The sequence below is a fragment of the Lissotriton helveticus genome, chromosome 5_1 (genome assembly GCF_964261635.1).
Source record: "Lissotriton helveticus chromosome 5_1, aLisHel1.1, whole genome shotgun sequence".
Taxonomy (NCBI): Eukaryota; Metazoa; Chordata; class Amphibia; order Caudata; family Salamandridae; genus Lissotriton; species Lissotriton helveticus.
The window spans coordinates 408,116,976-408,130,764 of record NC_136065.1 but is presented as its reverse complement, the minus strand read 5'-3'; the positions used below and the strand labels follow the sequence as shown (position 1 = coordinate 408,130,764).

Here is a 13,789-nt window from a genome sequence, read left to right as displayed (position 1 = left end):
TTACCCTTGATAATAGGGGGGCAATATTGTTTTCAACAACTTTATCTAAATCTGACGAAATAGCCACCCCTAGATAAACTGCAGAGGTAACCACCCGTGGGTCATTACAGCTGGAATGTGCATTTTCTACAATCTGCGTCTTTGAACTATTAAGACTATATCCAGAAATTTGTCCAAACAACTCAGCTTCACCTTCCACTTCACTAATTGACAAATGAGGATCTGGGGTAAGTATTGCCACATCATCGGCGTAGGCCAATGTTTTGACCACGCATCCATTCACCCTCATAGGAGGGATCAGTGGGTTGAATTCGAGCCTACGCAGTAGTGGCTCTAAATAAAGTGCAAACAACAATGGGGATGAGGGGCACCCTTGTCTCTTCCCCTCCCAATTTTAACTGCTGCCGAGTACCCTCTGTTAACTCTTATTTTAGCCGTAGGCTCCTTATATAGCGCCTGTATAGCCCTAATAAATTCTTCTCCTATCCCACACCACCTCATAGTTTGCCATAAGTACTCCCAGGAGACCCTATCAAATGCCTTTTCGGCATCTAAAAAAAGCGCTGCCATAAGGTCTCCCAGGGTACCTCCCGCATCGAACATAGTTACTACCGTCCAAGAGCAAAAAACTAAAGCAGCTTCTGAGGTGCAAGTGGACACCGCAGCACAACGAGCGGCAACCTCCAGCAAAACGGGAAGAAACGAAGAGAAACAGAAAAGTAAGGAGACAATGATGCGGCAGCCTACCGTCACGGAGGCCCTTTCACTGAGATTACCCTCTCAGCATGTAGAGGATACAGCAGGCGGCAGAGGCAGACGGAACAGCGGCATCAGCGGCATCAGCGGATCCGGTAAAGGCGGTGAAAAGCTGGATGATCGAGAGAGCGTCCTCGAGGACGCCGAGGACGCTGATGGTGAGGTTGCTGGAGCGCGATTCAATTGCTGGCACGCGCACGGTAGCTCTGACAGAGCAAGCGGAGCAAGAAGATCAGACGTTACAGCCAGAAGGTAATGTTACCGACCCTGCTGTGAAAAATAGAACAAAAACTGGTGAGAGCCTGGGGCAGGCTGTGTTTGAGATCGGTAACACGGACATGCTGGGGGCTCTAATGTTAGTGGAAAAGGAGATGAATTTAGCAATGGGGGAGTCTTCTAAAACATGGGGAAGCACCCTAAGCCTTGCAAGTAAAGACGGAGTGAGCGAGGGAATAGAAAAAGCTGAAGGTGGCTCTGCTGAGGGGGATTGTTTTTATTCCCTCAATGAGGAATCGGAGCTAGAACAAACAAGTGCTGGGAGTACAGAGGAGTGTTCAGGCTCTGGCTCTGAGTCCGGTACAGATAAAGACACTACCCAGAAAAAGAAGTCCCTAAAGCTATCCAGGCAGCTGACAGGGGGTTTTGAGGGGACCCAGAGGAAATTAGTTTGGGACTACTCAGCGACCTCACAGTCATATCGGGAAGTGGATGATAATAACCTAGAAATTCCCCCTGGGGGTACAACGCAACAGATTCCTGTAGAGCTTCTATTTAACACTCTTAAACAAATACAAGCGGAGGCCAGAGCGGAAAGTCGGAGGGCAAGGCAGGATGCTAAAAAAATTCAGAACACAATGAGGAAAATGAATAAATTATATGACGAACTGGCCGAAAGAGTAACGGAAGCAGAAGAACGAACAGGCAAGTTGGAAGACGACATGGGAGATTTCAAGACTTTTAAGACGGACCAAGAAAAACTCTCGGAGGACTTCCAATGGAAACTGGAAGATTTTGAGAATCGCCAGCGAAGAAATAACATTAAACTTTTGGGTGTGGCAGAAGGGATTGAAGGGCAGGACACGAGGCGCTTTGTAGTGAATATGTTAAAGGGGGCTTTTCCAGAGTCAGACTGGCAATGGGACAAAGAGATTCAACGGGCGCACAGATACCCCTTCACATTGAAGCAGGGAGTAAGAAAGGATGGGCAGGGCTCCTTTCCCAGAGCAATTCTAGTAAATGTGGGGAATTTCTTGCTAAGGGAGGAAATTATCTCTAAAGCCAGATCTGACAGTAAGAGGACATTTGAAGGTTCTTCATTCTTCGCTAGGCCTGATTTTTGCCATGTGACGGTAGAGAGAAGGTGGAGGCTTAGACAGCTGATTGCACCATTACAGTCATTAGGGTCAGAAGCATATCTCCTCTTCCCTGCTAAACTGAAAGTGGTAACAAAAGGGAAAATAAGAATGTTTAATTCAGAAATTAAAGCACAGCAGTTTATTGAAGAATTGAAAAACAGGAAGGGGGGTTAAGATGCTCGAAATGCTATATAAGGTGGGTGTGCACAAATGTATAGCTCTGTATGATGGGAAAGGATGATTCAGGGATTCGGCTTGTGATTATATAGGCTGAGGGGGGATGCGACTGACGCAATTCAAAAGCGGCCACACATAGGTCATTTTTTACCTATTTGCCCGTAAAGGGGGGAGGGTGGTGGAGGGAGCTCAGGGGTGGGGTGGCGGGGGGGGGGGGGGGGGGGGGGGAAACGCACAAATCTGTGGTACTCACTATTTGATCCAGCACAGTGGCACATGGTATAAGTTTAAAAGTATATGGTACACAAAAATAGTAGGTCTCCACATAAGGAAACTGGGGCATTACGATGACATGTAAGATCGCTTCTATTAATATATGTGGACTCAATTGTGTTACTAAGAGAATGAGGGTGGCAGCCTTGTTAAAATCTTTGAAATTGGATTTGGTATGTCTACAAGAGACACATATAGAAGGTACAAGAGGGTATCTATTGGAACAACTGGGATTTAGAGTATTAGCAAACACTAAACAAGGGACAAAAACAAGGGGGGTAGCCGTCTTGGGCAGAAATAGTGAGATAGTAGTAAGAAGAAAGAAAGAGGATCAATGGGGGAGGTGGGTGATTCTTGAAGTTTGCTTTAAAGGGGAGACTTTAACTTTAGTTACAGTTTATGGCTCTACTGAGGATGATCCAGATGTCCTGCAATATTTAGATATTGAACTAGCTCAATGGCCAGAACCTATTGTATGCTGCGGGGACTTAAACATACATGTACCAGATAGCTCTTTTTTGCAGGCTGGAGGAAAGTATGGGGGGAGGAAGAAGAAAGTATATAAGGCTCTGGTAGATCTGGTGTCACATAATTCTCTGGAAGACCCTTGGGTCAAGCTGCACCCGCATATAGATGGCAGTACATTTTTTTCAGCCCCACATAGGACTTTGGTTAGGTTGGATTATTTCTTAATTTCTAGAACATTACTACAGGGATCGCAAATGGAGAAGCAGCCTCGGATAGTGTCAGACCATAGTCCACTGATATTAACTTTGAAAATGGGGCAGGAACAAAATACTAGAACACAATGGACTTTTGAAAGAGCTTTACTAATAGATCCCGCCTATAGAGAACATATGGAGAAATGGATCACATTTTTTGGGGAGATTAATAGAGAAACCGCATCACCAGGTGTTGTGTGGGACGCTTTTAAGGCTGGGATAAGGGGAGAGACTACAAGTTTTGTCTTAGCAAAGCAGAAGAAAGAAAGAGCAAGATTAGAGGAAGTAAGACTGATGCTGATAAAAGAGGAAGAAGATTTGGCCTTGGCTATAACACAGAATCGCCCATTAGAAGCATATTTATTTAGAATTATAGCGCTAAAATCAGAAGCCATAGAAGGTATTGCCGAGAAAGCTGCAAAGAATTACCTGACCAAAAAGGAGAATGCATATGAACTAAGTGAAAGGGTAGGGCATATTTTGGCCGTGCGCACTAGACAGAGATTGGCTACCTCAGATATTAAAGAGATTAAGGATCACCAGGGTAATATGGTAGGTGAGATTGAATTGGTTAGAGAAGTATTTAGGAGCTACTACACCACCCTGTACACCCCTAAGAAGGAAGAAAGCATTGCTGATGTAGCAAGATATCTTAGGGAAATTGATCCTCCTAAACTGTCTGAGGAGGGAAGTGAAGATTTAGAAATGACACTACATATAGATGAGTTTAATGCTGCATTGAGTAGTCTACCATCAGGTAAAGCAGCAGGACCGGACCAGATACCGGTGGAGTTTTATAAAGTATTTAAAGGCTCACTGACAACTGATATGCTTAATATCATGGTCATGGCACAAAAGGGAGAGTCGATCCCCCATTCATGGGGGGGAGCGGATATTATTGTAATTTTGAAAAAGGGGAAGGATCCAAAAGTCACGGGGTCTTACAGACCGATAACATTGATGAACGCTGATGTTAAAGTGTATTCCAAAATCTTAGCCACAAGGTTGTCAGCGGTCATTGAGAGCTTGGTAAGCCCAGCCCAACATGGATTTATCCCCGGTAAAGGGACAACTCAGCATATTAGGACGAGAGTTGGACAGTTTTTTTAGTGTGGCGCAGACAGATGTTGTGTGAACTGGCCTTTATGAGTCAGCCATTCAAGTATGGGAAGACGTGAACATGTCTTTTTAGGTGGGCTGCAACTACTGACAAACATTTTGTGAAAGCCCTGGGAGCGGTTGTCACTCCGAAGGGAAGGACTTTGAATTGATAATGTTGTCCTGCTACCACAAACCGGAGGTATTTGCGGTGGCCAGGGTGTATTTGAATATGAAAGTAAGCATCCTTTAAATCCAGAGTGGATAGAAAGTCGCCTTGCTGAAGGAGAGGAAGCACTTGTGGGCGTGTTACCATATGAAAAAAGTCTGACTGAATGTATAGATTTAGTACTCGGAGGTCCAATATAGGCCTGAGAGAGCCATCCTTTTTGGAAATTAGGAAGTAGAGAGAGTACACTCCTGTTCCTTGGTATTGTAAAGGGACTGGTTCTATTGCCCACTTTTGCAACAAAGAAAAAACTTCTTGCTTTAGAAGGGTGAGATGTTCTTGTGACATGAGGTGCGACCTTGGAGGAATATTCGGTGGAGTGCATGTAAGCTCCAGGCAATAACCAGATTGGATAATTTATAGAACCCATTTGTCTGATGTAATTGTATTCCAAATGTGTAGAAATTGTGAAAGGCGTCCCCCGACAGGAGTGGAATAATTAGGGAATAAATCACTGCTTGTTGTTTGCCGGGGAGGCATGTGTTGAATTACCTCTGCCTCTTCCCTTGGGTTGTTTCCTCTATATCCTCCTCTAAAATAACCTCTTGAAGAGGGCGATTGATTGTTGCCCTTGTAAGAGGAAGAGGGATTCTCTATAGCTACAGTTTTGGAGCCACTCCTAAAGAACGAGCGGCAAAAAGAACCCCTGTTAGAAGGTGATTGTAAGGCTCCCATGGATTTAGCAACTTCAGACTCTATTTAATCTTTTCTAGTGATATGTCTACAGCTGGGCCAAAAACATATTCTTTATCAAAAGGTTGATTAAGAATAGAGGCTTGTACTTCAGGCTTGAACCCTGGAATCCTTAGTCAAGCATGTCTACGGAGTAGTACACTGGTGTTTACTGCCCGAGCTGCTCTATCTGCCTGATCTAACGCACACCTGATAGTGGTATTAGTTATTAATTTGCCTTCTTGAATAAGGTCACTGGCTTTAGTCTTATGCTCATCTGTAAGGAATTCAATGAGCTTTTCGAGTTTGTCATAATGAGCTCTATCATACCTTGCCAACAATGTGCCAATTATTAGCTGCTTGTGAGGCTATCCTTTTTCTCAAAGCATTTAATAATTTGGACTCCTTATCAGGAGGAGGGAAATCCCTTGTTGTTTGAGAGTTAGCTCTATTACGAGCATTGGAAACGACCAGAGAGTCCAAGGGTAACTGGCCTTTGATATACACAGGGTCATTAGGTGCAGCTTTGAATTTTTTCTCTACCCTGGGAGTGATGATCCTAGCTCTTACAGGGTCTTTAAAGATATCCTCAGTGTGTTTGAGCATCTCCTTTAACATTGGTAATGTTTGTGTAGCCCTTTCAGATGAACTCAGTGTCTCCAACATAAAATTCTCCTTTAAACTCCCCTTCTGAAGCTCTACTCCATGATATTGAACAGCCCTATTAAGGAGGTGTTTCGTTTTCAAAGCTGAAGGTTTCGTGTCGGCACCGGTGTGAGGACGGGTCGAACCTGAGCCGGAACTTAAATGGAGTCCGTTCCATCAGCTGCTACCGATCCCGACGCGGTAGGCCCAATGACCTTCCACGAATGCTCCAATCAAAGGTTTTCGAGAGAAAACGATATGCGGAGAATGGGAAACGCGATCGATAAACAATACCGTCAAGGGTAGTGGATTGTGCGTCGAAGGGGAACTGAAAGAAACAGTGCCAAACAGGAGCACAACAATTCAAACCCTAACCCGATGGCTGAAAAAAACAATCTAACAATGGAGTCGATGGCCATGCGCACTATCACCAAGAGGAGGAGTCACCTACCTCGTGACTGGAAAGACTTCTTAGAAAAAAAAACAAAGTGCAAACATCCTGACCCAACACTAGATGGAAATCTATGCAAAAGCATATGATCTACAACTCATATGCCCCAAGCAGGTGCATTTCTTTTCTCCACTCATGGGAGAGTTGTCCAGTAAGTCTGCAGTGCTGTCCTGAGGTCGGTCGTTTATCTGTTAAACCCCTAAGGAGGTACAGTGTACAGAGAGTACAGTGCCACAGTGAATTCTTCCCCAGGGAGGACAATGGTCTAGCATGGAATTGTGCCGAAGCAGAGACCACGAACAATTCGGTAGTAGATGAGTTCAGGCTGCAGCAACTTATGAGCAGGTACAAGGAAGAGAAGTCATGAAGGAGGACACAGATACAGTGAAAATGAGGTCCCAACAGTGGCAATAGTTAGTGGGCCATGTAGGGGGCAGTGAGTGAGAGGGCTGAGCAGAGTTTAAATCAGATAACTATTATTTGTAGGACAGGGAGCCCTGTAACAAATCAGCAATTTTAATTATGTGACTATCAAGATAGAGCAAAGAAAAGGTTGCAGTTGCAGCGGACATTTTGCATGAGTCAAAGCAATCCTTAGAGATGCAAATCAGGGAAACTTAAGAAGCAGTGGCTGCAAGTGCACACAGAAAAAATAATGCAAGTGCAACAGGAATGTGTGAAGTACTGGAGTCATAATGTCAACCAATGGCAGAATGTTTGAGGCAGGACATGTGGCCAGAGGCAAATTTGAGTAGATCACATCATAAAGGACTGAGTCTTCTGGCTAAGTCTGTTAATCAGCATGTTCTCCATTCCTATTTGGTAGTCAACACATTTTGGCAGAGATAGTATGATCATCACTTCCTGGTCTGTTTATTCAATGCATAGATTTCTTTGATCAGTACACATAATGTTGACATCACTATGCCTTGCATAGCTCCATTTTAGTTAAATAGACTTTGTTCATGGTAATCTGTACAATGTTTGCAGTGCCATCAAAAATATCCTGTTTACTCAAAACATTCAACCTATAATTGTATGAACAATTTGTAGGACAGTCATTCTGTATAATTTCTCCTTCAAAACCCTCTTTCACTTAAGCCTCTAAACTTAGGAATGAACAACATACTTTGAGGTACTTAAAGCTATGATATGAGGAATACTCCGAAGTCATGCAATATTTTGAATAAGCATATATCACCACTTTTGTCACAAATTCTATTTTTAAAGGAATATGCAAACTCAACAATAAGACATTCCCCTTCTTACCTGCTGTAAGCAAGAAACTGCAAAATAATTTCATTGCACTGCAGATGATCTGCTTCTTCAATTTGAGGGCTAAACTTTACAGGATCAGCGGGATCTGCCACTTCTGCAACCTCATTGTTGCAGTCCAAGATATCTGGAAACCCTGCTGTGTGAAAGCGGGCTAGAGATGCTCGGGACAGGATGGAAGCCGTGCTGTGAAATAAAATTTATTTTTTAATGTTAAAATAGTGCCTCAAAAATATAATTTGCCAGAAGGCACACTCTTTTATGCTTCTGGTAGTGCCAGGTTTACAAGTAATGAAAACTTGATAGTCTTACAACAAATGAAATTGAGTAGCAATATGAACTTCCCTTGTTAATATGTCAACATTTAAAGACAAGCATTGGCATAGCCAATAGGTCTCGCCTTTGGGACCTTATAAGTGTTTAGCCATACAGCACATTATCCTGGGTGCTCTGTTACCAGGGATTGAATAGCTATACAAATACTACATACTGGGTCTTGCAGTCTTGTTCTAGGTTTCACTACAATAGCAGTGCATAGATACATTAATTCAGGGTCGTGCTGTAGACAAGTCATGCAATAAATGTAAAAAGAAAGGCATTTTATCAGCGTTTGTACAGCAGGTAGATTCAATATTGTTTCATAGGATGATAAATCAAACTTCAACCCTATTGTATAACTAGGATTAGGAAGTGCAAGGGATTTCCTAGATCTTAGATTTTATTTAGTAGAAGGAAGTCTGGGTTATAGTGAACCCCTGTGTGTGTTATACAATATTGAGTATAGGTCTGCCCAAAGTCTGTGACATTTTAGAACAGGCTTTCCTACAGCTTTCCACCCTTGGGGATGCACTTGTTCACAAAATCAACATTCTATTTTTGACATTTGAATTTCAGAGAGCAGGAGACAACAACTAACATATATAGGTATCTGCCAAAGGTGATCCCATTCTGGGTTGGCTCCAGCTGAAGGAAATGGGTATTCAACTAAATCCTCGGGCCAATCCTCTGGTATATGTCTTTCAGTCAAGGAATCCGAGTAAGGGTACAGCAAAATTGAGTATGTGGAAAAACTGAAATAGAGGTTCATTAATGTGCTTAGTGATAACTTAAGGAGGCACAGCTAACACAGACTCATACTGAAGGACGGGGCTCTTCCTGTCAGATATTTCATGAGGAATGCTTCATTATTGGCTCGGCATCGACCAGTGCCGTTTGAATGAAGCCATCTTAATCGATCTCCATCCACTTCTGTAAATGCATGAGATGCATCTACAATCGCTGGCGCTTTGTGGTCTCCACCTTAGTAGTGCTTGGAAAAAAGTCTAAACAACTTATGGTTTTTGTAAAACCCATGGGCATGTACCAATGTAAGTGCATGCCTTTAAACCTTGCCAGAGATGTGCCAGGGTGTTCCAGCTTTTAATGAAGGCTCATAGAGTAGATGGTGCTGGCACTTTTCTGGACAATGTTTCTTTTTTTTGGAAGGACTATACTGAGCACTTTTCCGGACAATATTTTGATTTTTTTGGAAGGACCATACTGAGCCCTATGAAAACGTTGAGAGAGTGCTCCAAGCTCACTCTCTGGCAATGGGCTAACACTAAAACTTGAAAAATGTAAATTTCAATTTAAGCAAGTGGAATATTTTGGGGTACATAACTTCTCAAGCAGGCATTGCGAAAGCACTCTTGAAGCTCCTGAGCCAGCTTCCAAGAAACCGCTTGTGTTCTTTCTGGGTCTTACAGAGATGGCGAATTTGTGAGTAATACTCTGCTAAAGTGGAACCTTGTAAATGATTATTGGAAAAAAATGTCAAATTTGAATTTATGAGCAGAGGAAAAGCTGCCTTCAAATTGATTAAAGAGGAAATTGTGGATGCACCTTGTTCGTAATCTTTGGTTTTGGGGAGGCAATGCATTGGCTGCCGTTGATGCAAGCAAGAGGGGGTTGGGGGCTGCATTGCAACAATGAGATGTCCAAAAAGAGTGAGAAATAGCTCATGGGTTAATGGATTTGCATGAAGTAGAGAGATACAAGAGAGAGGCAACGTATATCCAATATGAGAGGGGTGGTTTCTCACTATATACTGTGAGAGGCAGATCTAGGGCAGATTACATTTCACAGTAAGCAAGGAAAATCACTTGCACAGTGGTCTAAGCATTTTAAAGTGACCAAAGTATTTAAGCATGCTGTCAGAGTTGCTGATGGCGGTGTGTGGGTACAACTGTTAATCCCTAAGAGATGGATAGAGTGTTAATATGCATTGGTGCTTCCAGTGATGCGGGTCATAGTGAGTCAAATTCAGATCACTCTGGTTTGAGAACGCCTTGGAGAGACAACTTACTGCATTCATTGCTTAGCTGGAGTAATATGTTTGGAGTAAGTTTGTTTCCAATTTCTTGGGTGATTTGGATATGCCCGTTTGTGAAACAGGAGTGATAGATAGCACCAAGAATGGGAAGCTTTAAGGGAGATTGGAAGAATTTGTATTGCCTTATACGGCCTCCTTTGTCCCTTGTTGTTGTGTATGGTTTCTGTTTCATTTGTTATTTCTTTCATTTTTGTTTGTTTTGTTGAAGGCAAGGTGTGTGTGGTAGGGGGTTCCTGGAAAATGGATCAGTAAATGCAGAAATGTTAGCTGAATGTGGTTTGTTTGATGATGTTTAGAACTTAGGTGGAATTTAGAATGTGGTTCAAGAGAGAGTCAATTAGCACTGCTGGGTGTCTGCTCCTTTGTCACTTTGTTGACTTGTGCTCTTTTCTTACTGGTTGTCTAGAAAGATTTTCCCATCCATTTTCCTGACTATGGTGTTTCCTTGATCAGCCATTGTTCATATGCATTAATCGGACTTTATGGTAAATAAAAAAACTTTTTCAAACAGGTATTGCTCAGTCCTGACAGGGTTAGTCATATGCACAAAGTATGTGATTGGATTTGATTGCCATCCCACACAGTCTGAACCAAAACTCAATTGAAGAGAATGACCATTTCCCCAATTTACAAGTGCAGTTGTGTATGCAGTCTGAAGGAAAAATATATTTGTCTTATGTAAGCTTTAATGAACTCTCGAAGGTAATGTTGTGGTCCCACGCTCCCACAAGTAACAAGCAAGACAGTGTTCGCATTTCAACAGTCCTGAAAAAAGCACTGTTGCACAATTTTACCACGGTTTGTGTAAGTCGTCTGTATATCCTCCGGATTAAGTGGAGTGATTGTTCCCCTTTTAAGTTTTCAAACCCTAATTTAAGGAAATAGTTCAGTACAACTCATTGACTAGGCTTGTGTGGAAGTTCTATCTCGCTTCTGCGAGAAAGTGACGCAACTTTCCAAATTGAAAACTTTGAAACTTTCCAACTTTGAATTGGACTTTAAGGTGTTAAATGCTATCCAGATTATTGTACTAAAGAAAATTTAATTATGTCCTGTACTGTGGAGCACTCTGATACCCATTAGGGTCAAGTTCGCACTATACAAAACACTGAATAAATAAATAGATAAAAAGCAAAGACAGCTCAGTATATTCTAACCTTTCTAGACTTGTTCCTGCGGACACTTTAACTCAGTAAGGGAAAACCTGATTAGTTTTACTTAAGGACACACGGAAGATAGTTGCACAGAACACTGCATCATAATTGGCTATAAGCCGATCTTAGCTCTGACGCACTAAATTTTAGAAGATGATGACTTAATTTGAGGCTATCTCATTTAGGTATATTTTAGTCTAACCAATCTTCATGCTAATCACCCACTGTGATGACGTGGATAAATCCATTCCCCATACCATTGTCTTTCTTTTGGTTGGATTCATAGTCATTTGAATTCATTAAGGGTTAGGTCTCCTTAGGAAAGCAGTGTCTCTAGCACTACGTTGTCCCCTTTACTGTACTAACAGTTTTATTCCCGCCTCCATCTTGCAGCTGAATCCAATCCGACTGGCGGTGATGTTTGCCCACACTGTACACCAGTAAGAATGCTCAAATGTGGTCACAGTGATTGCGTCACACGCCTGTCACATGGTAAGCGTGCTGAAAGAATTTTAGTGTTCTGGAGTGGAGGTTTTGAAATATCTAACTAAGCACTGACCTGAAATTAAAGTCCATGTTAACTCTCGCCCTACTTAGCGGCAAGTCTTTTAGAACCAATGAAACAAAATAAAAAATGGCGTGGGTGCGGACCCACTTTACTTTAATACCACGTCATGTCCCTCTGGTTTTCCTCACAGGTCCTCTCTATGGCGTTGTCTGAAATTGTAATGTGCAGTGCCAACTTTTTTACATTGACTTGTTTTTACATTACATATACAAGTAAGGAAAACAGTTTGGAATCAGATGAACTGACACATAGTGGACCTGCCTGTGTGTTAGAGTGTATATTGCAGTTTGTGGGGGTAAGAGAATATTGCTTCCATATTAGTTAGACAGCTCCTTCCTCGCCCATGGTCCTGCTCTGTTGTTTGATTTTATTTAGCCCGAGTCGTCCTGTATATTCAGCAAGCATGAAGGCAGAGAGAGGCAGGTGAATAGTCATCTGTGTTTCTCAGCACAAAAATGGTCACTGAATTACTTTGATCACTCAAGAGTTCATTGAAATAAAGCTGAGAACACGATTATGCGGTCATATGTCAATTATTTTAGATATTCTATTTAGTGTCCTAAAACATTACTGTGAATGGCGGTGCCAAGGGGTTGTTTACATCCTTTGTCACAATTTATAGAAGGTGAAATTCCTTTGCTTTACCTTTATTTTACCGCTTGAATCGTGTGTTGGACTATTTATTTATTCACTGCGTGCTTTACTTAGCATGGTGCTTGCTTGCAAATCAGATTGGAGGGGGGTAGGGGGTGACATCTTGTGCATAGAATATTGGTGGGCGTTTTGGGGTCACGAGGCAATTCTATTGACATTTGGACTCTGTTGCATGGTCTGGCGGATGCTGAGCTGATTTCTGCGAGCCCGTGCGTGCCCCTGATGCACACAATACTCTTCATCGGTTCTCACTTTGATGTTTTCTTTATCTCGCCAGACACATCACGACGATATGTGTGCTGCAGGCCGTAAGAATTATAAGACTGCCTGACGAATATCCTGCAATAGAAAAGTGGCTTCCGCCCTCGTCTGACAGCACAACTATATTTCCCGTAGACAGGCCTGCTTGGTGATATTTATGGATGTTTCATAATTGCATTAGCATGTCGTTATAAAATGTATGACCCTTTTCCTCACCAAGACTTTTAAACGTCCGCATGTGACCGGGTTAGTTTTTAAACAAACCGGGCGGTTTTTAAAATGAACCCTACATCCAAGGTCGTTCAAATCACATGGTGGCTGCGAATTTTAGCTCCTGATTGCCACTGCTGTGCACTGGTGAACAGTCGTCACTGTGCACAAACAGAGCTCGCGCCCTCAGACTCCGGAAATAGCATTCTTCAAGGAAAGAAACAATGGCCATCCGAATCTAATCCGCGATGCAGTTCCATCTATTCTATTTCAGGAACTGGGTGGATCAAAACATGGCTCCTTACCGAGACTTTGTTTCCTCGCAGAGTAAAGCGAACAGCTGGGCAGGATTTCTGAACTGCTTATTTTATGCATGAGATAACAAGCATTGGCTGCGCGGAAATAAAAAAAAAAACAAGCGAAATGAAAAAAAAAACGCTGAGTGGTGACGCGCGTGGTGCGCACGCGCGTCACCGCAAGTGCTACCTTGCCGGCCTACAGCTTGCTATTACGCGCATGCGCGCGCGCTCTTGTGCGCGGTATAGCAAGCTGGTCGCCGGGAAAGTAGCACTTTTGAAAGCCCTACTAAATGTCTCTGCCAGATCAGCGCATGCGCTGGATCAGGCCGAGACCTAAAAAAGGCCTTTATTTACACACATTAGAAAAATTTAAATAAAACTGTTTTGGTACAAGGCTCAAGAATAGGTCACATTCCATGGTTTACAGCAAGACTAAGAAATTATTAATAGACACGAAAACCTTGAAATATAAGCTTTTTCGGTACAACTCTGCACAATTAGAGCAACCAATAGGAAAGCATTTGAGCTCAATGATCACGCCTTTCTTTTTCCAATGGTACAGGAGTGGAGAACTGCACTAGGGCAGTAGTGAAAGCATAATAATCAGAGCAGAAAGTGA

General features: G+C 42.6%; 1 protein-coding gene across 2 annotated transcripts in view; it reads right to left on the bottom strand.

The window, feature by feature from the left end:
• NPHP4 (nephrocystin 4) overlaps nt 1-13,789 on the bottom strand; it is a 941,192-nt gene that overhangs the window by 396,262 nt on the left and 531,141 nt on the right. For both annotated transcript variants that reach the window (XM_078642627.1, XM_078642628.1), the window contains exon 15: nt 7,648-7,839. In XM_078642627.1, the coding sequence (XP_078498753.1) occupies nt 7,648-7,839 (192 nt within the window). The remainder of the gene's footprint in view (nt 1-7,647; nt 7,840-13,789) is intronic.